General features: G+C 50.1%; 1 protein-coding gene across 7 annotated transcripts in view; it reads left to right on the top strand.

The window, feature by feature from the left end:
* SCN4A (sodium voltage-gated channel alpha subunit 4) overlaps positions 1-22,242 on the top strand; it is a 168,533-nt gene that overhangs the window by 127,599 nt on the left and 18,692 nt on the right. For all 7 annotated transcript variants that reach the window (XM_090044268.1, XM_090044267.1, XM_090044271.1 and 4 more), the window contains 6 exons: positions 11,350-11,479; positions 12,935-13,089; positions 15,681-15,854; positions 17,011-17,133; positions 18,965-19,243; positions 21,612-21,665. In XM_090044268.1, the coding sequence (XP_089900394.1) occupies positions 11,350-11,479; positions 12,935-13,089; positions 15,681-15,854; positions 17,011-17,133; positions 18,965-19,243; positions 21,612-21,665 (915 nt within the window). The remainder of the gene's footprint in view (positions 1-11,349; positions 11,480-12,934; positions 13,090-15,680; positions 15,855-17,010; positions 17,134-18,964; positions 19,244-21,611; positions 21,666-22,242) is intronic.

The raw sequence follows: 22,242 nt of genomic DNA on the forward strand, positions 1-22,242 counted from the left end.
GCCCTTTTCCAGTCCTCTGGCACCACACCAGAGCACCACGAGTGCTCATAAAGCCGTTCCAGGAGTCCCACAATGACCTCAGCTAATCCCCTCAGCACTCTGGGGTGGAGATCGTCCAGACCAGCTGATTTAAATACATCCAGTCCCACCAGAAGTTCCCTCACTAGATCCTCACTAACCCTTGGCCTGAGTGCACCTCTCCTGGGGCCTGAGGGGGTCCCAGTGTGGGGGCTGATCTGGTCTCTGCTCAGGAAAATGGAGGCAAAGAAGTTGTTAAATAGGTTACCTTTGTTGTCTGGTGTGACGACCAGATTTCCCAGCATGTCCTGCAGGGGCCCCACGTTACCCGGTACCTTCTTTTTGCCCCCTGTGTATTTAAAAAAGGACTTGTTGCTGTCCTTGATCTGGGTAGCTAGTCCCAGTTCCAGCTCCGCCTTGGCCTTCCTGACCACCCCCCTGCAGCCCTGAGCAACCACAGTATAGTCCTCCCTGGTGATGGCCCCTCCCTGCCATTGGGTGTGCATCTCCCTTTTAGCTAGGAGACATTCCCAGATGCTTTTGGTGAGCCATGGGGGGCTTTTGTGCCCTCCTGCCCCCTTTGATCCATGTTGGGATTACCTCCCTTTGGGCTTTTTAGTCCAGTAGTGGTCTCTGCAGCTCCTAGAATTGAGAACTCTCTTTGGACAGGTCAGGGTCTTGCGTACTGTAGTTGGCCAGGAGGTCCTAAACAGGCATTGATCCTGACTGGTGTTGTGTTAAGTTGCAGCAGTTCCCTAGTGGGATCTTATTTACAGCTTTCACTTGTGATCTGCAAAGGGAAGTAAACACCTCATTAATGACATATGCAAAATGCTGTAAATTATGAGGGTGAGGCTGTGAATACCAGTAGAAGTAGAGCAAGGAGAGGAATTTGCAAGTCATGCCTGACCAACCTGATTGCCTTCTATGATATGGTTACTGGCTCTGTGGATGTGGGGAGACTGGTGGATATGGGGTACCTAAATTTTAGCAAGGCTTTTGATACAGTCTTCCACAACATTCTCACAGGCAACCTAAGGAAGTATGGAAAGTATGAGCTGGATGAATGGACTGTAAGGTGGATAGAAAACTGGCTGGAGCATTGGGCTCAGAGAGTAGTAATCAGTGGCTCAGTGTCTGGTTGGCAGCCCATACCAAGTGGAGTCCTCCAGGGATCGGTCCTGGGCCCAGTTTTGTTGTCTTCATCAGTGACCTGGAAGATGGCATAGAGTGCACCGTCAGCAAGTTTGCAGATAGCACCAAGCTGGGGGGAGTAGTAGATACGCTGGAGGGTAAGGCTGGGATTCAGAGTGACCTAAACAAATTGGAGGACTGGGCCAAAAGGAATTTTATGTGGACAAGTACAAGTGCAAAATCCTGTACTTAGGATGGAATGGTCCCATGCACCGGTACAGGCTAGGGACTGACTGGACTGGCTGGGCAGCAATTCTGCAGAAAAGGACCTAGGGGCTACAATGGACAATAAACTGAATATAAGTCAGCAGTCTGCCCCAGTTGCCAAGAAGGCTAATGGCATACTGGGCTGCATTGGTAGGTGTGATGCCAGTAGGTCAAGGGAAGCTTAGGTGACGTGTGCCTCCTGAGGCTGGGGGGGCACGGTGACCACCCACAGGCAGCAACGCAAGTGTTGGTGGTGAGGGTGGGTCAAGTGGGTGCAGTGCTTTTAGCAGGTGGCTGCGGTGGTATTAGCAGGGGCTGGGGTCCCCTCTGCAGCCAGACACCAAGCCTGAAAGTGCCGGTGGCACTTCTTCGGAGGGGAAGACGGGGACACACACCAGCGTTCCACCTGCCCCCCATGCCCATTGCCTAAGCCAAGAGCGCTCACTCTCAGGGGGTGTATTGCCTATGAAGGGAAGTAATTATTCCCTTCTATTTAGCACTAGTGATGTGACATCTGGAGTACTGTGTTCAGTTGTGGGCCCCTACTGAAAGGATGGACAAATTGAGGAGAATCCAGTGGAGGGTAACAAAAATGGTGAGGGGGCTGGGGCACATGACATATGAGGAAAGGCTGGGGGAATTGGGCTTATTTAGTCTAGAGAAGAGGAGACTGAGAGGAGACTTAATAGCAGTCTTCAACTACCTGGAGGGAGGTTGGAAAGAGAATGGAGCTAGAGTGTTCTCAGTAGTGGTGGATGCCAGAACAAGGAGCAATGGTCTCAAGTTGCAGCAAGGGAAGTTTAGGTGAGATATTAGAAAGAATTTTCTCACTAGGAGGGTAGTAAAACACTGGAACAGGTTACCTAGAGAGGTGGCAGAAGCTCCATCCTTGTGGGTTTTCAAAACCTGGCTAGATAACACCTTGGCTGAGATGATGTAGTTTCAAGAAGATTGATGTAGGGGTTTGGGGGAAACTGCACCTCAAGCTGCAGACAAACAAAACTCGTGCCATGGGTGCTTGGGGCACTGACTGTCTCTGGCTTGGCACCTGGGAGACGCTACTGCAGGCCTGGCTAAGTTGCTGTGTTACCAGTTACCAATTGATCAGTCATGATTCACTCCGGGACCAGCTCAATACACAGGACCTAGCTACTATATAACGACTTAACAAGCATCCATTAGCACCTACAAAACCAGGCTAAGGAGAGGAAAGAATCAATACAGACAATCAACTGCCCCAGGACAGACAGTCTTCCCAGGAATTTTGTCTGTCAGCAGCTAGGGGTGCAGGGCCCCAGAGCCCCTCTGCACCAATCTCCTCCACAGCTGGCAGGCATCGTGGCCTCAGTAGGAGCTAACATCCCTGCAGCTGTCACTCCACTGTGCCTTAACACACACAGGGTCACCCATGGCACAAGTTTTACTTGTCCGCAGCTTGAGAGGCAGTTCCCCCAAACCCCTGCTCCGATCTTCTTGAAACTTGGCAGGCTTCATGGCCTCAGTAAGAGCTACCACCCCTGCAGTTTTCACCCCTCACCCCCGTGTTGTAACACACAGGTGTGACATGAGTTTTGCTTTCAAGAATTTGGGGTACAGTTCCCCTCAAACCCCTGCACCGATCTTCTTGAAACTTGTCAGACTTTATGTTCTCAGCAGAAGCTACCATCCCTGCCAGTTTTATCCAAATCAGACAAAAAACAGCAAAGTTATAGATATTTCATTGATTCCCCATTATACCCTATGGCCAGATCTCTGAGGTGGCTCTGAAGCTTTGGAGCTGCTTCGGCTGGATCGAGGCAGAAACCCGATCCAGAGCTCCAGATCAGATCCCTGGTATCCAAAGCAGCCAGATCGGATCGCTGCTGACTCACACAGGCCTAATCATTAATGACCTCCAACCCTCCCTCCCCCCTGAAAATGAGGACCATATCAAGGTAGTTATGAGGGACAAACCTGTCTTGGTGTAGACAGCTCCCAGCCTCAATAGTGTCTCTCTAGCAACAGACTTCCTAACTCCAATCCTTACCAAGGCAGCAGACCGTGCTCCTGACCCATATGCTAGCTGTGTCCCTTCATCAATACACACTATGCCATCAGTGGACCAAATAACATGAATTATAACATCTGAGGTTCATTCACTTGCTCCTCTGTCAATACCATATATGCTGTCACCTACTTACAGTGCCCCTGTACTGTGTGCATTACACAGATGAGGCAATCCATGCATGAAAGAATGAATGAACTGACACTAACTTGAGAAAGACGCACAAGCCCGTGGCAAAATGTTTGCGTCTCCCTGGACGTTCCAGTGCTGACCTCTGAATAGCTGTTCTTAGACAACACAGCTTTAGAAACCAACTTGAACAGGAAATTGCAGAACAAGAAATTATCCGTAGCCTGGACTGTGTTAAGTATGGTATAAACCAGAGGTTCCCAACCACCAGACTGCAAGTGCCAGGCTGTGAAGGCTTGATGCCGGGTCATGGCACAAGCCCACCTCTTGGACCCCCTGTCTGTCCACCCGGGCAAGTGGCTTCTGTCACTGGCAGTCATGCACAGGGCTAAAGCTGGGTGGAAGGGCAGCCCCAGGAGGGAGGCAGCCAGCTCCATGCATCCCATCCCACTTCTGTGCCAGTCCACAGTATTAAAAAGGTTGGGAACCACTGGTCTAAACTAAGACTATATTGTTATCTCATTATATGGATTAGTTTTTGTAACTCATTGAGGGACATAAGGATTAACTGCTTTGGTTTTCTTTCTCCTGCCCACCTTGCATCTCCAGGAAGTGCTCTTTCCTTTTTCTTCCCTGTCCTTACCCGTTGTATTCTAATCACTGCTTTCTATTTAGAAGCTCTGCTTCCTGCAGTCCTTCCATAGAATCTGATGAAATAAGACGCTGCTTACAAAAATGTATGCATCTCTGATTCAGTTAATTTATATAACAATAGTTCTCAATCTTTTTAGATTCAAAGCATTTCTCAAAAAATGACAGCTCTTCATTTTCACTAATTCTTTGACTATGGAAACATAATAGAGCAATTTTTCTGTTGCGAAGAACTCAACAGGTCAGAATGTTTTTAACACTATGGATTCTTATTTGATATCTTTGGGTTTTTCTTTCCAATCATGTTTGCACACCTAACAGTGCTAACAATGCATGGCATCCCACAGCACCCTTGACAGGATCTCAAGGTATCCTGATTGAGAATCATTGGTCTATAAGGCCATGTCCACACATGCAGGCATCTGCACTTGCAGCAGCTCAAATAGCATTGGCACAAATTTGTGCCAGACATTTGTGCCTCAGCACACATGCCTGAACATGCACTTTGGTGTGGGGCAGACTGTGCCACCTGGGGCAAACTGACCCTGTCCCGCTCCTACCAGCTCCAGCCAGGGGGAGCTGGAGGCTGGGGCCAGCTCCTGGCAGTATAAAGTGCTGCTCCAATGAGCAGCTCAGGGCTACATGCCCTCAGGAGCTTCTGAGGCCTGGCCAGTTGATACATAGGGACACTAGCTCCCTGTACCAGCTGGACTGCTGCAGCAGCCCTGACCTAGAATGGCCCCTGTGCCCTCTACCTACCCACTGCAGCAATCTGCCAGCGGGGACTGCTGCCTGGCTGTGACCTGCTGCCACCTGCAACAGCATCCTGTCCTTAGGGCCTGCAGCCCTGTGTCTGCATGCCTGACAGACCTGGACGGGGACCACATGGCTGCCGGGGCTTTGGTACAGGCACTGCAGCAGCGCCACCTGCACCTTTGGGCCAGCTGCCAATGGGCTGTGGCTGCACAGTTGGCTTTCATGCGGCACTGCTGCCATGTGTGCCCCCATCCTGCCATCTGGGCAGCTATCACCTGGAAGATGTGCCCGTTGTAGTGGCCCACTTTGGACTGTTGAAGCTTGTCCTCCTGGCCCCAAATGGCCAGGAGGTCAGCCACCTCGTTTGCCTTCCAACTGGGTCCCTGGTGGCAACCCTGGGCAGGCTCCTCTGCCTGGGTCCCACCGCTTGCCTCACTAGCAAGAATCCTTATGTTTCCTGTTTAAAAATTGCAAATTCTCTGATTAAAAAAATCCCAAATTCACTTATTAAAATATCCAAAAATCTGTGTTCTTCCACGATAAAAATGAAACGTGCCTCCCTCCCTCCCTCCCCCACCCCTCTCTCTCTCTCTCTCTCTGTTGGCTCCCAAGGCAAAGGCAGCATGGTGCAGAGCCCCAGCCCACAGTGGGCAGCCCACCTCTGCCCCACATACAAATCCTAGGGGTACATGCTCTCCATTCCTCCCCTAGGGGTGTACACAGCAGAGGGGAGTCATGCAGACCCCCATGCGCCTGGATGAGCTGCCTGCAGCTCCATCCTATGTTCTGCCCCGATCCCAGTGCCCCATTCACCCCAGCCCCTGCCCCTGCCCCACTCCCTCCCTCACCACAGGGGCCTCATTTTACATGCCCCCCAACCCCTTCCCTCTCCTCCTGCCCCTTCCCCTCCACAGATTTACCTACTGGACACTGCTCTACATGCTGCTGGACTGCATTCCTGGTTGTGTGCATGCTGCAGTCACTCATGTTTGTCTGTGTGAGTCTTTGTCTATGTGCATATACCCCCCCCCAACACACACACATGCACACACACCTTCCTGCTGCAGAAGCCCGCACCCAGGTTGCCCTGTAGTCCTCTGCATTGCCACCGCTGCCCTGGTGGGCAGTCTCGAGGTGGCAGTGATGGCAGCAGAGTGGAGCCCAGGCACAGGCTCCAAAACCATATGTGCAATCAATGCATTAAAAAATTAATGCAAAAACCAATTAACACATTAATTGTATATGTTAACAGCGATTAATTGACAGCCCTAATTGATATATTTACAGTTTTAAAGCAGTTTGGAAGCCTACCCGTGCCTCTATCATCATAATAAAATAAATTCTAAATATTTATATGCTTTGATGTTTGTTTTTGGTTTTTTTATCAAAGAAAAATCAGAGCTCCCCCTGTCTCCTACAGCTCCCCCTGCAGCCACAACCCCTGTCCCAAGAATAAGGCCGGGGGGCATGAGAGGGTGTGGGTATAAGAGGGTGTGGGGTTTGATAATTTGTAGGTGTGCGGTTTGTAGGGAGAGTTTGAGCGAGGCTGCCACACACCCACCCCGCCACCCCCATGTGGTGCACAGCCTCAGGTGCTGGCAGCAGCAGCCAGTTAGGCTGTTGGGGCACTCATGGCCCACTGCAGGCACAGCCCCATGTCAGTGCAGCACTGCCTGAGACCTGGGAGCTGCACATGGCAAAAGGAGCCGGCCCAGCCCAGTGGTGCACGCCTTCAGACAGGACTGGGATGGTTCTTGCCATGACCCGAGGCTCCTGGCACTGCATGCAGCAGGCCATGAGTGCCCTGAAGCCTGGCTAGCTGCTGCTGCCAGTCTCAGGGTCTATCCACCATGGGGAGGTAGGGAGAGGGTAGCAGACTCCCCCCACCAGCAAATGTCACACCCATACACCCACCCACAACCTCCCCCACAGAAACCCTACAGTGCCCCTACCCCCATGCCCCTGCTTACTGGGGACAGAGCCTGGGTCTGAGCTGGTGCTGCCAGCCTTGCCCTGCTTCTATTTGCCCCAGCACACTGAGGCAGCATGTTGAAGCAGCAGGGGCACACAGCAGGCATACAGATGCTCTGGCTGGGTGCTAAAGCATCTCCTTGGAGGACTCGACCTCTGGTTACCCCTGGGCATGCTCCAGGAGCGCACCCTGCACTGCTTTTTTCCTTGGTGTTTTCTTGTGATTTCCTGGTGTCAAATTTAGACCCCATGCTGCAAAAATGCAGTGTGGGGAACATAGTTTCATTTACAGCATGCCTCCCATGATGCCTCAAACTGCTTTTGGACACCACAACAGGGATGTGCTCGCTCGTCTGGATGCGGCCTAAGGTGAAAATCTATCCTGACTTCTGCCAGATATAGTGTGAACAGGGATCCTGGTGTATGGGAGTGAATGGAGGGGCAGTGAAGTGCCTGAGCAGCACTCCCATGAGGCTCAGCAGCAGCTCAGGTGGCCCAAGTTAATTATGATTTTGGCCAAAATTAAATGTTTTGACATTTCTGCATCAAAGCTTTATGGAACTTTCCATTCCTTTAAAAATGCCAATGTTTCAACTTTGTGTCCTGACCTGGGATGAAAATGAGCGCCAGTGTATTGGAATCTCCTGCAGGATGGACACATTTTTAAACAACTCTAGTGAAAATGGAGGGATAGTGGAAAGGTACCAGTTGGATGGAGGTTTTGGGCAAAGGATGACAAAACTGGGCTGTGGTTCCTCTGAAGCCACATGAGTAGTTTTAACTGCAGCTATTGGCTTGGAATCCTGTTGGTAGCAGCAGTGCAGAAGAGCATGGGAAGCTCTGGGGGCTGCTGGAAAGGACTGGTTGACGCAGCTGAGTTATCCTGGTGATCTACACTGCTCTGGGCTTTGGCAGAGATGGTGGCTCCTGGTTTCTGTGAAAGCCAGTGAAGCTCCGTTGTCCTTTGCCACTGGTAGTAGATAGTCTAGCTCATGCTTCTCTGCCTTTTCAGATCCCTCAGAGAGGTTTGGAATAGGTTGTAGTTCTTGCTGACCCTTGGACCTTTGCCAGACATGCAGCTGTGGCGAATGGCTCTGTGTCCTCATCTGAGGTCACAGCTTCTCTTGGCTCTGTGCCCAAGTATTCTGATCCCCCGACTTCCTTTCCCCACAATTTCTGAGCTCACGTGCAGTGCCCAGGTGAGACAATACATGTTACTCATGCAGTGCCCAGCAGCCACAGTTGGCTGACTAAATGCTGCCCGCATGGTAGTTGTATCCATATAGAGAGGCTGATGTAGCTCAATCCCTGGTGGGTACAATACCCAGTGGCGAGTTCCAACTTAAATAGGAGCTTGCACTTTCCACACTCCCTCCCCCCACCTCCCCTTTGCATTAATATCACCATGGCTCAACACAGTGGGGAGTTTTGCCTTCCTCTGCAGGGCTGGGGGACATGCTTCTCTTCCTTGGAGCTCTCAAATGTATTTCAACAACCTTTGCAGTGGTGGGACACTGATAGCCCTTGTCTCCCCCCTTGTGGGGGGTTCAGGTGCTCTTGCTGGGTTTTTTGAGGACATATACTGTGTAATTGTGTGACTGGGTTGATTGCATAGTTTTAGAAATAGGGAGACAAGCACTTGTATGGGATAAGGCAGGATCATCCCTATCCAGATTGAGCAAGGGATTGGACTAGAAGATCCCCTTATGTCCCAATGCAGCCCTGCACTTTCCAATGATTCTATGATTCTAAGGTTCAAAATAGTGGTATTGGCCAGAAACACCAACCAAGTATATCCAAATGTCAGCATCATTTTGGGGCCGGTCAGTATCTCAAGGGCCAGGAAGTCGCAATGAATCCAGAATCTGTTTCCTCTATGATATATTAAATACACTGAGACTCATTCTTTTATGACCCTGAGTGAGAATTTATCTGACTGATACACAAGCCAGAAGCTTGCAAGATTCCCATCTGCAGAAGGTCTTGTCCTAGAGTCTCTGGTTTCTGTTTGTTTTGCACATAAATTGTCTGCATCCATGTACCTGTCCCTTCTTTGTACAGACTCAGCGCGCTGCATAAAGTCTTCTGCTAAGGCTACAAAAACAGATAAAACCACAGAGGATCACTGGAGACTTGTTAAGGTTGTCTTTTCTTCTCAGGCTGGTGGGAGTTTGCAGAGTGGTTTCTGGGAAGCCAGCCAAATTGCAATTCAGAGGAATTCTACTGAGGGGAAAACTATTTGGGATATAGGTTTTGAACTGGGGTGAACTTTGGCCTAAAAGCTCTTCAGAGTAAATTGAGCCAGGAATATTTGATATAACTGAAATTATGGGAGCACAGGTTTCTGCTGTTCTAATTATAACAGAGGGCATAGATTTCAGTTGGGCTGGTAGCAGAGGGACAGGGAATAGGAAGGTGAGATGTAAAAAGGATCTGAGATCCTGGATGAAACTGGGCAGACAAGACTTCTCTGTTCAGCAAGAGTTTTTAAGATTGTGTCTTTCAGGATCGGTAGGGGGAAGGGGAAAAATGTTCAGAGTCAAAATCTCAAAAAATGTTCACGAGTCAGTGACTATCCCCTCCATTCCCCCTAAAAAAACACATTTTTAGAACTAATAAAGCACAATGTTTCAGTTTGGATGAGGTCCAGAAAAGTACTTATATGCCTAAAGTGCAACTTAAGGAGAACTTTAGGTGCCTGAGTCCAAGCGAACTATCTACAAAGCCATCTGAGAGGCCATAAATAGCTAAGTTTCCACCAGTACAACAACATGGGCACCCATATTTCTGCTAGTGCATGTAACCAGGCAAGCTGTTGTCTTGGTAGAATGGAGCTCTTGGTGCCCATCTGACATGCAAACCCAGTTGAGATTTGCAAACTAGGCATCCTTGAGAGGCCCAAGCAGGCAGGCATGCTTAGAGTGCACCTAACCCACACTGACAGCGTGAAATTCAGCACAAAACACATACCATGGCCACTTCCATTAAAAAATCATTTCAAAAAAGGGTGGGGGGGCAGGGGGAGGCAGAGGCAGTAGTGGTGCCAGTCAGTGCCCACCTCTATTTGAGTGGTTAGAACACGTGCTCAGAAGGAAACGCTCATCTTTGAAAGGAAGGGTGCTCTCCACATGACAGACCTGCCCATGAGGTGTGACACTGCTTTCATCCTGTCCCACAGCTGCTGGGGACACGCTCTATGAAGTTGCCACACTGGTGGAGGTGTTGCTTCCGCAGGAAAGGAGATGAGTTTCTGTTCTGCCATTTTTCTGGCCGCTGCTGGTAAAGTCTCACCAGAAGCTAATGTAGCCAGTTTGATATAAACTGAGAAAGCCAGGTCCTCTGGTTGTCTGAGAGCACTGGGCAATGGAAGGGTATTTGAGCATTGCAGGTCACACACACACACACACACACACACACACACACACACACACACACACAGAGAAATAACATGTGGCAACCACGGTGACCACTGTGCAACTGTTTCCCATTTTCCAGTTTGCCAGCAGGTTTCTGGAATTTTTTACTTAAAATATTTGACTGAATATTTGTTTCATTTACAAACTTCAATATCCATTTTGACCTCCCTTTGTTTTTAATTAAAAAACAACAAGATAATAAAAACAGCCTGAATATTTTATCCATAATGACTTTAAAGTCAATCTTTTTTTTTTAAAAAGGGTTTCTTAAAATACAACCATGTTTTGATTGACAAGTTTTTTTGTTCCAAAAGTTTCAGCCAAGCCAACCTGGAACTGGGACCTGGGCCAAGGCCTGTCCCTCACACCCAGAGGAGCCATTCCAGGATTAAAAGATACGACTTGTGTGGATGAGAGCAACAGAAAAAAACAGCAGTGGTGGGACCTTCCAAATTGGTGGGGCCCGCTTTTTCAGGGGGCCCTGGGTCTGGTTCCTGTGGACTCATGTATTAATCCACCCCAGCCCCCAGGAGAGCCAAGCCAGTCTCAGTCATCACAGCTGCACCAGGGCTCCTTGCCATCTATTTGCAAAGAATAATGATCCCCCTTTGCCCATCTCTTCCCCCTCCCAACCGGGGTTCCCACAGTACTTTGTAACAGTTGCTAAGGGCCTGGGAAGTCCCTACAGAGGCAGAATTAACCCCTGGGGATTGCCTCTGGTGAAGCCAGAGCTGCCCCCTTGTTCCACCTGCCTCATATTCTAACTCACAGCCTCCCCGCTCTAAATGAGGCCTTCATGGCCCTCTGGGAACCTGTGGTTTGCAACATGTGCGCTTGTGCAGCGTGTATTAATCATCCTCGGCATTCCTGCTGCCCCAGTATCCATCATTTGTAAACCTAGGTTCTGGAGTTCATTCATGCCCTGGGATCTCAGGCTGAGTCTGCTTTCCTTGCTTTCCACAGAAGCCGCTGTCCCACGGGGACACATCATCCATGGGTAGCACCGTAGATTACAAGCCACCAGTAGTTGAGGTGGAGGAGGTTGTGGAGGAGGCTGCGGAGGGCACTGAGCCTGAAAACTGCTTCACCGAGGGTAAGAGGCCAAGTGGCTGCCCAGTGACACCATCGTACGGGCAGGAGCGACTTGAGGGTCTGCAGAGCACTAGCTGTGACTGCCAACCACAACCCAGTGGGCCCCTAAACTGGCAGAGGCTCTGCGTAGACAGAATGCCCCGAACTCCCAGTCTCCAGGGGTCACACCCTAACCCTTACAGGATCCCAGCAACAAACTCCACTTCCCTATGGGGTCTCCCTAGATTCCCATCCCCAAAGTTATGCATCATCCCTGGGATCCCCTCCCCAAACCTACACAACTCACTCAGGAGCCAACCCCAACCTGTTACTGCACTTTAGCACCCAGCTCCTAGAGCTCCCTCATATGTCCCCCCCGCTCTCCTCCCCTCCCCCCAAAAAAAAAATTTCCACAGCTACTCACCGCAGGATCCTTCCCACAAGGGCCCCAAAAGGCCAATACTTCCCAGATGTGCCCCTATTAGGCTGCCACTCCTCTTCCCCAGGTGGCATCGCCTGCTCCATTTACAACCTTCTCTGCAAGAGGCGTGCACCATGGCTAGGGCTAGTCAGGTGCTGACGGGGGAATGCAGGGGCCCATGCGGGCTCACTGGGAAGCACCACAGTGTGAATGGGGAGGAGAAAGGAAAAGACACCTTGGGGTTGTGGAGGAACAGCAAAGGAAGAGGCAGAGACGGAGGGGCTTTGGTGAGGGAGAGGCGAGAGCAGCAAGACAGAGCTATGGTGTACCAGGGACAGGAGGAAGTGTCTGGTGTGAGAGCGGGGATAGAGGGCCTGGTGTGAAGTCAACAGAAGGACTAGATGGCTTTGCAGAGAGAAAGAGGGGACTGGTGTGAAGGTGGGTGGGGGTGAAGGAGAAAGAAGGGGCTGGTGTTGGGGAGGAGGACAAGAGATCTACTTTAGGGCTGAAAGAGAGGAATCCTTCCCTTGTGGAAAGGAAGGTCCTGCTCTCGAGTACTCCTGACCACCAGCATAACTGGGAGGAGGAGGGGGACAACCAAGGCAACACCAGCAGTCACTTTTGTGGGAGAATGGCAGACGGTGCAAAAATGGCCTCCATTGCAGCAGTGGTTCACTGTGCCACCACAACTGGTACGTCAACAGCCGGCGCCGCCCCCAGTATCACAGCTGCCCTGCTACGTGTCTGCTACTGACAGTGAGGGGGAAGCATAAGACCTGGTTTGGCCTGGTCTCCTCCTTGGAAAGGTCCTAGAAAGGGCATGGGGATGAGGACTTCTCCAGGCTGGATTGTGTTGGCCCCCACTTGGCCCAGCCCTGCCCAGTTGGTGGCTGCACTGAGCACCCCCAGGCCTCCCAGCAGAACAGGGCTTCTGGCTAGCTAGCTTGCTCCACAGGACTCCTATGCTGGGCCGGCTTCCTGCTGCCTATGTGTTATAAGGACATGTCTAGCCCAAGGTTGGGAGTTAGCATGTGCCTCTGTGCTTCCCTTCTCCAGCTTGCGTGCAGAGGTTTCCCTTCCTTTATGTCGACATCACAACTGACAAAGGGAAAATATGGTGGAACCTTCGGAAAACCTGCTTCAAGATCGTTGAACACAACTGGTTTGAGACCTTCATCATCTTTATGATCCTCCTCAGCAGCGGAGCACTGGTAGGTTCCAGGGTTTGTTCCATCACTGAAGACTGCGCCCTGCTTGCACTCCACCAGGCCCCTCCGTTCTGCGGCATGCTACTGTACTGCAGTGGCTCCAGGCGTCTCTGAAAGAGAGGAAGACTTGTATTGCTGTATGTCTAAAGTACAGTATTTCTGACCTCATTTAAATGGCCGTGAGGATAAAGAACCAGATTGTGGGAGTCAGTTTGGGATTGCAAGATGAGCACTGTACTTGTAACCAGGGGTGTTCAACATGGTCAATAGTGGGCACATCTGCATGAGACATTTACTGCAGAGCTGTCTAATTAGCTCTACAGTAAATGTCTCAGGGCACCTGTACACATGACAGGGGCTTAATCCCCAAGGTTTTATTCTGTGCTCCCTAAATTGAAACAGTGGGCATAGAATAAAACCCTGAGGACTAAACTGTTTCACTTCGTCCATCACGTTACAATGAGGGGCCCAATCCTTTGTTGTTTTTTTGTCAGAGCTAGACCCTGCCCACAGCCAGGCCATGAGCTGCCTATGGGCTGACTGGCCCCTGAGTTGTGGGGGCACCAGTCCTTCTTTCCATGGTGGTGGTGCCCCCTGGGACCAGCCAGGCATACTGCCAGCAGACTAGGTGCTGCCCCAGCTCACAAGGGCATGATTCAACTTCCCCATGAGCCCATCTGGACTCCCAGCACCTCGCGAGCCACCTGTAACACCTTCTGCCACCCTCAGCACCCCCAGCAACCCTCCTGCCAGCCCCCCACAGTGACCCCTGGGGCAAGCCAGCCCATTCTTGGATGGCCCCCAGCATCCTGCCAGCCGCAGCAACCTGCTAGAAGCACAAGTGGTGAGGGGCCCAATCCTCCTTCTGGTGAAGAGGGGCGAGCTGCCAGTGGTGCTGAGCAGCCCCTGAACTGCAGGGTGTCCCAGTCCTCCCCCCCCATGGTGGTGGCACCCCTGGGACTGGCTGAGCAGGGTGCTGCCCCAGCTCAGAGGCAGCACCCAGCCAGATCCAACTCTTCCCTAAACCTGCTGGGGCTTCCAGCACCCTGTACATCACCCTCTCCACCTTCTCTGACCTCCAGCACACCCAGCTCCCCACCCACCACCTCTCTGTGCTGCCCCAGAAAAGACCTTATGAGATCATTGGGTCCACGCCCCTTCAAGGTGGGGCAGCATCTGGTCCACTAGCAGCCTACCCAGGCAGCCCCAAGGGGCCCCACAGCTCAGGAGCTGCTCAGCCTGCCAGCAGCTCCCTGCCAGCCTCAGGAAGAGGTAAGCAGGCTCCACAGAAAAAGGATCGGGCCCGTTGCCACTTCTGCCTTCTACAGGCACCTGCCTGCTGAAGGAAGAAGCAGCAAGGGGCCCAATTCTTTTTTTGGCAGAGCCTGCCCGCCTCTCGCACAGTGGGTGGGGGGAGGGAGGGTGAGCAATCAGATTAAAGGCTGCAACGTTACAAGTAGCAACGTTGCAAACTAAACTACATGGGGATGTGGTTGAAACTCATCTGAAACCCCAAACCTTGCACATGTGTAATGTGTGACACTATTAAGCCACACAAAGGACCTTTTTGTCACTTGTAAATGGTGGCAGTCATCATGTGTACAAGTGATTTCAGTGTCTACATGTGCAGCCCTATTAGGCTGCAATAAACTCCACTGTAGGTTAGTACTTGTAAACACAAGTACTATCCTACGGCAGCATTATTTAGTGTACAGCAATGCATACATAGACACTGACATGGCAGAAGCAGGGATGCAGCACAGACATACTATCAGGGTCCTAAGTGCCTGAATCTCTTTTTGGAAACTGGACTAAAGCAACTAAGTCTTAGTCACTGTCAAAAATCTTAGTGTAAAGATTAGCAGAGCGTAAATTCTCCATATCCATATAACGTGGGTTTATATTTGGAACAGAACTCTATACATATCTACACATGCACCTACACATTTATTACCAGGATTTACAGGTAGTAACTAACTCCACAGTAAACTAATTTGCTGCACAGTAAATGTGCACATGTATAGACGGTGACACTTTACTGCACAGTAGATTAGTATGTAGCGCAGTTAAAGTGTTAGCACAGTAAAGTGTTAGTGCAGTGTGTAGCGCAGTTAAAGTGTTAGTGCATCTCATGTACTAAGTTAAAGCATCTCATGTAGACACATCCACTGTCACTGAAATTTTTTTTCTCCTGGGGCAGGTTTTAAATGGCAGTTAGGTGCTCAAAGATGCAGATAGACATCTGGCAAGACTTTCCAAAGTGCTTAATTCCCCTTGAAATCACTGGGAATTGTATGCCTAGGTATTTTGAGAGGCCCTGTTAGGCCAGACTTCTGTCCTGAAGTGCCTAAATACCTTTGAAAATCTAACCACCCCAGGTCATTTTTAAAAATGGGACTTAGGCTCCTAAGTCACTTGAGTGCTTTTGCCCATTTTACATTTGGCCTTTAAGTCCACCTGTGCCTCCTAATGTAGCCAGAGCTGAAGGCACACCCCTGGCTGCTGCTGTTCCATTCCACAGTATCTGGATACCCCGGGATGTGCAGCACATCTCATGGAAGAATGATTGTCATGTAGCTCCACACCTCTTCCAGGCTTTTGAAGACATCTATATCGAGCAGCGCAAGGTCATACGTACCATCCTGGAATATGCTGACAAGGTCTTCTCCTTTGTCTTCGTCATTGAGATGCTGCTCAAGTGGGTGGCCTATGGCTTCAAAGTGTATTTCACCAATGCCTGGTGCTGGCTGGATTTTCTCATTGTCGATGTAAGTTTGCTTGGTTGGTAGCTCTAGAACCAGATTGCTTTTAGTTCACCAAAGAATGCGAACAGCTATGAGTGTCAATGATTTATATATAGGGCCAGATTAATGCATAGGCAAACTAGGCACATACCTAGGGCCCTGAGCTGTGGTCCTTCTCTCCATGGCGGTGACATGAATGGCTTTATCCACCTCCCTTCCCTTCCCTACTACGAGTCTCACCACCACAGCAACTGCTTCCTAGCGACGACTCCAAACTCTGCTTCCTGCGAGCAGCAGTGTTGGGGTGGGGAGGTGGGTTTCAACCGGCCCAGGGCCCATGAGATTTTTGCCTAAAGCCCACTAAAGGGTTAATCCGGCCCCATTTATACAGGCAAAAGGACACCTTTGGAGCAAGGATTCTCTAACACACCAGAATAAAGACACTCCTTGCATAAAAGGCCAAAGGGGTCTGTAATGGCAGGATCCCCCTTTCCCTGAAGCTTCCCATTGACTCACCAGCCCAGGAGGTTCTCACACAAACTGAAAATGGGAACTGCAGCTGCATCCCACAGCATTCATCTCTGGGTCTTCTGATGAGATCAGGAAGATCCAGAATCTGGCCTTTTTAGGGCACATTTTACAACCTTCCTCTCTGAAAAGCCTTTTGCCATGAGGATGATGCAGACATCACTGAAACACCACATCACGGGACCAAAGTACTGACACCCCTTCTACTCTAAGATCCAAACACTGATACCCACTTTTAACCCCAAGTCCCCAGCAAAAGAGATTAATACTAGTAAGCTCAGTCACTTTATTCTATGTGCTCAATACCCATCACTATGGTATTTGAACACCCCTAAGATAGGGCAATGTTGTTATTTCCATAGGAAACTGAGGTGCAAAGAGACCAAATAACCTGCCCAAGGTCATGCAGGGAGTGTGCGGGAACAAGAAACGTGACTCAGATTTCCCATGTCCTATGCTAGCACGATAACCACTGAGACTCATTGTGCAGAGGCAATACTCCCATTTCCCTCTGGAAGAATGATCCCATGTGAGGCACCTCAGAGGTTGGGGAATTAATTACAGACTTAAAGAGGGAAGAGAGCACATTTTCCCTCTCATCTTGGTTTTGTTTCTGTTCTACACAATGATAATTGCTTTGTATTTCTCCAAGGTTTCCATTATCAGCTTGACAGCAAACTGGTTGGGATACTCAGAACTGGGAGCTATCAAGTCACTGAGGACTCTGAGAGCTTTGAGACCTTTGCGAGCTCTGTCCAGATTTGAAGGCATGAGGGTAGGTCTTTCTCTATGTCTCTTGGTTGCTCTGAGAAGGGGAGCATGACCTTTGAGTCATTGTTCCCTGTTAGAAAACTAGCAGTTCTGGAATTAATCTTGTAAATGGGAAAGGAATCAATCTCTAGCCAAAAGTACAGTCTGTCATGGGGCTTCTGCCCAGAGAGAGCTTTCCAGCAGTGAACTGATCCCCAGCTTTGCAAACCCTAAGTCTTCAAAAATCAGCAGGTTGGCTTTAACATTTGAATAGATAATAACAACACAGGGGAGATTTCCTTAACAGGTCTTTGAGCCATTAGTGACCACATGTTTATGCTTTTCTCCACTTCCCCAAGGGCTAGAATTTTTGCTGTATTAATGAAAGCTGAGGTGCTCACATATCATCTGACTCCAGGAACCCAGTGCTTTTACAACACTGCCAAGTATCCTGAGACCTGCAATTAATTTGCAAGAGCTGGCTACAAAAGTTCCCCTACCAGCCCAAAGGAAATGTGTTTTATTGATGCCTAACATACATAGACTTCCTGCCTGGCTTGGGGAAGCCCAGAAGTATGTGCCTACACAGAGACAGAGGGAGGGATGTGGGGAGATCACAAAAAGCTCAACCGCTGCAAACTGTACCACATAGACTTGGAGCCATCTTCAGCTAGTGTTTCTTTTGTGGGAAAAAACACAGCATCAGTGAGACGTTCTCCTTGCTGCTTCATTCTCTGAATCCCACCTGGTCTAGTGAGAGATGAGAGAGACACCAGTGCCCTCAAAGGACCACCCCCCATCTGGCACATGCCAAGTTTCCTTTCCTGGTGCTGTCTGCTCTGCAGCACCAGACTAATTGCTGGTAGTGCTGTGGAGGCCTAACCCTGTGGGCATGGTGCCTGATGCAGCAGGGTAGTAGGGGGATAAGCTTGCTCTCCTTCTTTCTGGGAAGTTCCCAACATGGTGTATCGGGGTGAAGAAATGAAGTGCATCTGTTGGCAGAAGTGCATCTGTTCAGCATCTGTTGACGGAGCTTATTATGCATGGGTCATTCCTAGACCGTGGGCTAACCATGGAGGCTCTTAACCTAGTCTGTTCCTGAGGGTATTGAGAGGTTCACAGGCTTTGCAATATGAGAGGCAAGGGCCAGTAGTCCACAGCCTCCTGCTGCTGCTATTCATCCTCTTTCTTGAGGAGCACAGAGCCCAGCGACCACCTGAGACCCACACCAGGGGTGCCTCGCACACTCTGGGAGTCCTTTCACTTCCATACCGGGAACTGGGCAGAGGAGGGTTCTGGGAAGGAAGGCTGGGCCGCTACAGGGAGAGCTGAGAGATGGAGGCAGAACCGATTTGGTTCCTGTCCCTCAGCCCAGATGAAAGATCTACAGACAGGCAAGATGGAGCACTGCTGTCAGATAAGCTAGCAGGTATGCTAGAACACCCCTGGGACTATGGGGAAACCTCATGCCCCACTTGAGCAGCATTTCTATTCACACAGCTCCTTCAGCAGTGCTGTCTCCAGTGCGGCTAAGACTTAGAGATCCACTTCGGGTAGATAGTGTCCCATTGCTCGAGTCATGTCCTCACATGCCAGGGCCTAGTCATGAAGAATCTCTCATGTGAAGGAACAACAGAAAATAGAATTTATAAGGCAGTAGCCCAGCCAGGTGATCATAACCAGGTATGTCTGCCTTTGGATTGGAACTGTCTCTAGTTCTTTCATGCCATTCATCCTCCACACTGCAGGTCTTGCATCCAGGCATAGCCCTGCCATGAGAAACACTTGGCTGTACCCCACCCCCCTTAACTACTTTCTCCATGACAGCCCTTCTCCTGTCTCTCCTCTCATCACAGGTGGTAGTAAATGCCCTGCTGGGAGCCATCCCCTCCATTATGAATGTCTTGCTGGTCTGTCTGATCTTCTGGCTGATATTCAGCATCATGGGTGTGAACCTGTTTGCAGGGAAGTACTACCGGTGCATCAACACCACCACAGACGAGCTCTTTGATATCAAAGTGGTGAATAATAAAAGTGACTGCTTGGCCCTCCTTGATACCAACCAGGTCCGATGGGTGAATGTCAAGGTCAACTTTGACAATGTTGGGTTAGGCTACCTCTCCCTGCTGCAGGTGGTGAGTATGCCAAGACGTGACAGTTCTTTCCTTTCATAGTTTCGTAGCAGGTAGGGTCAGAAGGGACCTAAGCAGATCATCTAGTCCGACCCTCTACCATGGGCAGGAAAGGATGCTGGGGTCAAATGACCCCAGCTAGGTGGCTGTCTAGCCTCCTTTTGAAGGCCCCCAGGGTAGAAGCCAGCACCACTTCCCTTGGAAGTTGGTTCCAGATCCTAGCTGCCCTGACAGTAAAGTAGCGCCTCCTGATGTCTAGCCTGAATCTACTCTCAGTCAACTTATGGTCGTTGTTCCTTGTTACCCCCGGTAGTGCTCAGGGGAGCAAGGTCTCTCCCACTGCCTGCTGATCCCCCTTGGCAAGTTTACAGGCAGCCACTAGATCTCCTCTCAGCCTTCTCTTGTGGAGGCTGAGCAGGTTCAGGTCCCATAGCCTGTCCTTGTAGGGCCTGCCCTGGTGTCCCCTGATCATACGAGCGGCCCTCCTCTGGACCCTCTCAAAGCTGTCCACATCCCTCGTGAAGTGCGGCACCCAGAACTGGACATAGTACTCCAGCTGCGGCCTGACCAATGTCACATAGACAGGGAGGATCACCTCCTTCAAGTAACGCATTATCATAGACTATTACAGCTCCTCCGTCAGGGTGAGCCAGCAGATACAGAGAAAGGATTCATTTGCAACCATGAGGCACAAGATTTCTGTATCCTGTTGTACAGATATGTCTATAATGGTAGTACTAATAGGGCTCAGCCAAAATTAGGACTCTATTGTGTCAGGGCCTGCTGTAGTGTAGATTATAAGACAGTCCCTGCCCCAAAGAATTTACATGCTAAGGTATTTCCAGTTAACTCTCATTTTAGGTGTAAGGGGAAATAGAGGCACAGAGATAGTAAGTGACTTGCCCATGTTGGGCAAGCCACACAACAAGTTGGTGCCCAGAGACCAGACTGTCCTAAAGGTCCCCTGCCTGTCAGCCCAGTAGGCCCTTCACCAGACCAGGCTGTCTCTCATTTTAGATTCAGAATCTAACATACACATGAGGTGGTAATGGGGAGAGAAATGCAAAACACTGTTCTGCAGAAAAAGAGTGTGGCTTGATTGTGGTGATCTCTATTCAGTGAGCAAAGCACCAGGCCACAGCAGTAATGCGACAAATATTAAAAGGGGAAATTCACTGGGTAGTTATCAAAGACTGTAGGAGTGAGGGACAGAAAAGACCCGTTAGATCATCCTACTTGTTGCCTGGCCTCCCTCTCCCTTCAGAATACTTCATAAGTCTTCATCCTGTCTGTCACCTCCCTCTTCAGGAATCTCCGCAAGGAGGAAGTTGATATATAGGACAAAGCCTTACGAAGATGATAGAGAGTAGATTTAGGTCCTGAGGAGATTTTTACCTCCTCCCTGTAGTTTTTCTACCTTTATTTTTTAAAAGCCTGATTATTGGCCAGTGGAAAAAAGTTTCAAGGCAGGGAGTAAGTGAGCTTATGCCCTATGTTTTGACAGAACAGGCAAAGGATGCCCAGGCACGTTGATTCACTGAAGCCAGTGAGGCTGAGAGAGGCAAGCAGAAGTGGAACCAACATACCTCAATAGGCAACCTGCAATCTCAAGAAAAATAAAAGTCCACATGCTGCCATTGGCTGGGCCTGGGTAACTCCCTTTGAATCCTGGGCAACTGGGTGGGTGCCACAGAGTTGGACTGTGACCCTAACAGATCAATGATCCAGAACTCAGCTTCCTCTTTAGTGTTTTTGTTCCAGCTAATACAGGAAATAAGATGTTCACATTTTTTGATTAACAAATGAATATCAAGAGCCTGCTCCCGTCCCTGTTGAAGTAAGTGGCACAACCCCTCCTACCCCCAACTACAAGAGGGACAGGATCAAGTGCTATGAAGTAGCAAAGAGGCTGCAATAAATGACTCCTGGGCTGATCACCCTGGGAGCAAACCAGGAACCTGGTAAACCAGACTAGTTTCTGTTTAAGGAAGCTGAGTCTGGATAGCCTGGTCAGTGGTTAGCACCTGCCTGACTTGTCCAGGAAGATGTCTCCATGGTATGACACTTCAGCTGTCTCAGACCCACAGCCTCATGTTAAATGACATCTCAGAGATTCGGAGATAACCCCACCTCCAGGACAGAGTGTGACGTTCCAGGTCAGAACATTGCTCTTATGAGATTTGTCCATGAATGGAGCAGTCCTTCTCTTGGGAGAGACTGCCTGAGGCTTGGATAGGAAGGCTAGATGCTCAGCAGTCCCATTACATGCCAGACTGCCAGCAGAGTTCCCCAGCCAACACAATATGCCAAGCCCCATTGGGAGCCCAGAAAAGCACCAGACTGACTCCACTCCTCTCTGCTGTCCCTGCAGGCCACCTTTAAAGGCTGGATGGACATCATGTATGCAGCGGTGGACTCCCGTGAGGTAAGGACGCAGAGACCAACTGGTCCCACCTTGACACCATGCCCCGCCCCATGCCTGGTGTAGGCCTTGTACTAACACTCCTGGTTCTGCGAGGCATACTGGGAATGCTGAATCTCCTAGCCAAGGAACCTGCCCCAAAGGATTGGTAATGATCCTGGTCATGGACGTACCCTGACCCAGGGCCCCTGTGCTCTGTGTTGCATGCTCCAGTATAGCCAGGCTGACCCATGTCCCACTTGCACTTGGACAGTGGGGCTCAGGCAGATTGGCAGCAGAGGGGCCAGGAAGAATGGGATAGGGCCCTTCCTTCCCTTCCCTCAGCTAAGCAAAGCTGGAAACTGGACTTTTTGGGTGCCCTGCTTCAATAACTCTGTGTTCTGTAGGTGCCACCTTCTCCCACTGCTTCATAAGATCCCCAAACTCTCACTCCTGCTGCCCTTCTCTGTCTTCAGAGACCAGACACCAAAAATCTCAACCCAGACTTACAGGTTTCCTCTGGCTGACACCTGTTCATCTTGATCCCTCTGACCCTATGCTCCCACTCCTTTTTTAGGGGGCCAAACCTTTCAGTTCCCAC

Source organism: Crocodylus siamensis, chromosome 4 (assembly GCF_052110815.1).
Source record: "Crocodylus siamensis isolate JL-2025a chromosome 4, ASM5211081v1, whole genome shotgun sequence".
Taxonomy (NCBI): Eukaryota; Metazoa; Chordata; order Crocodylia; family Crocodylidae; genus Crocodylus; species Crocodylus siamensis.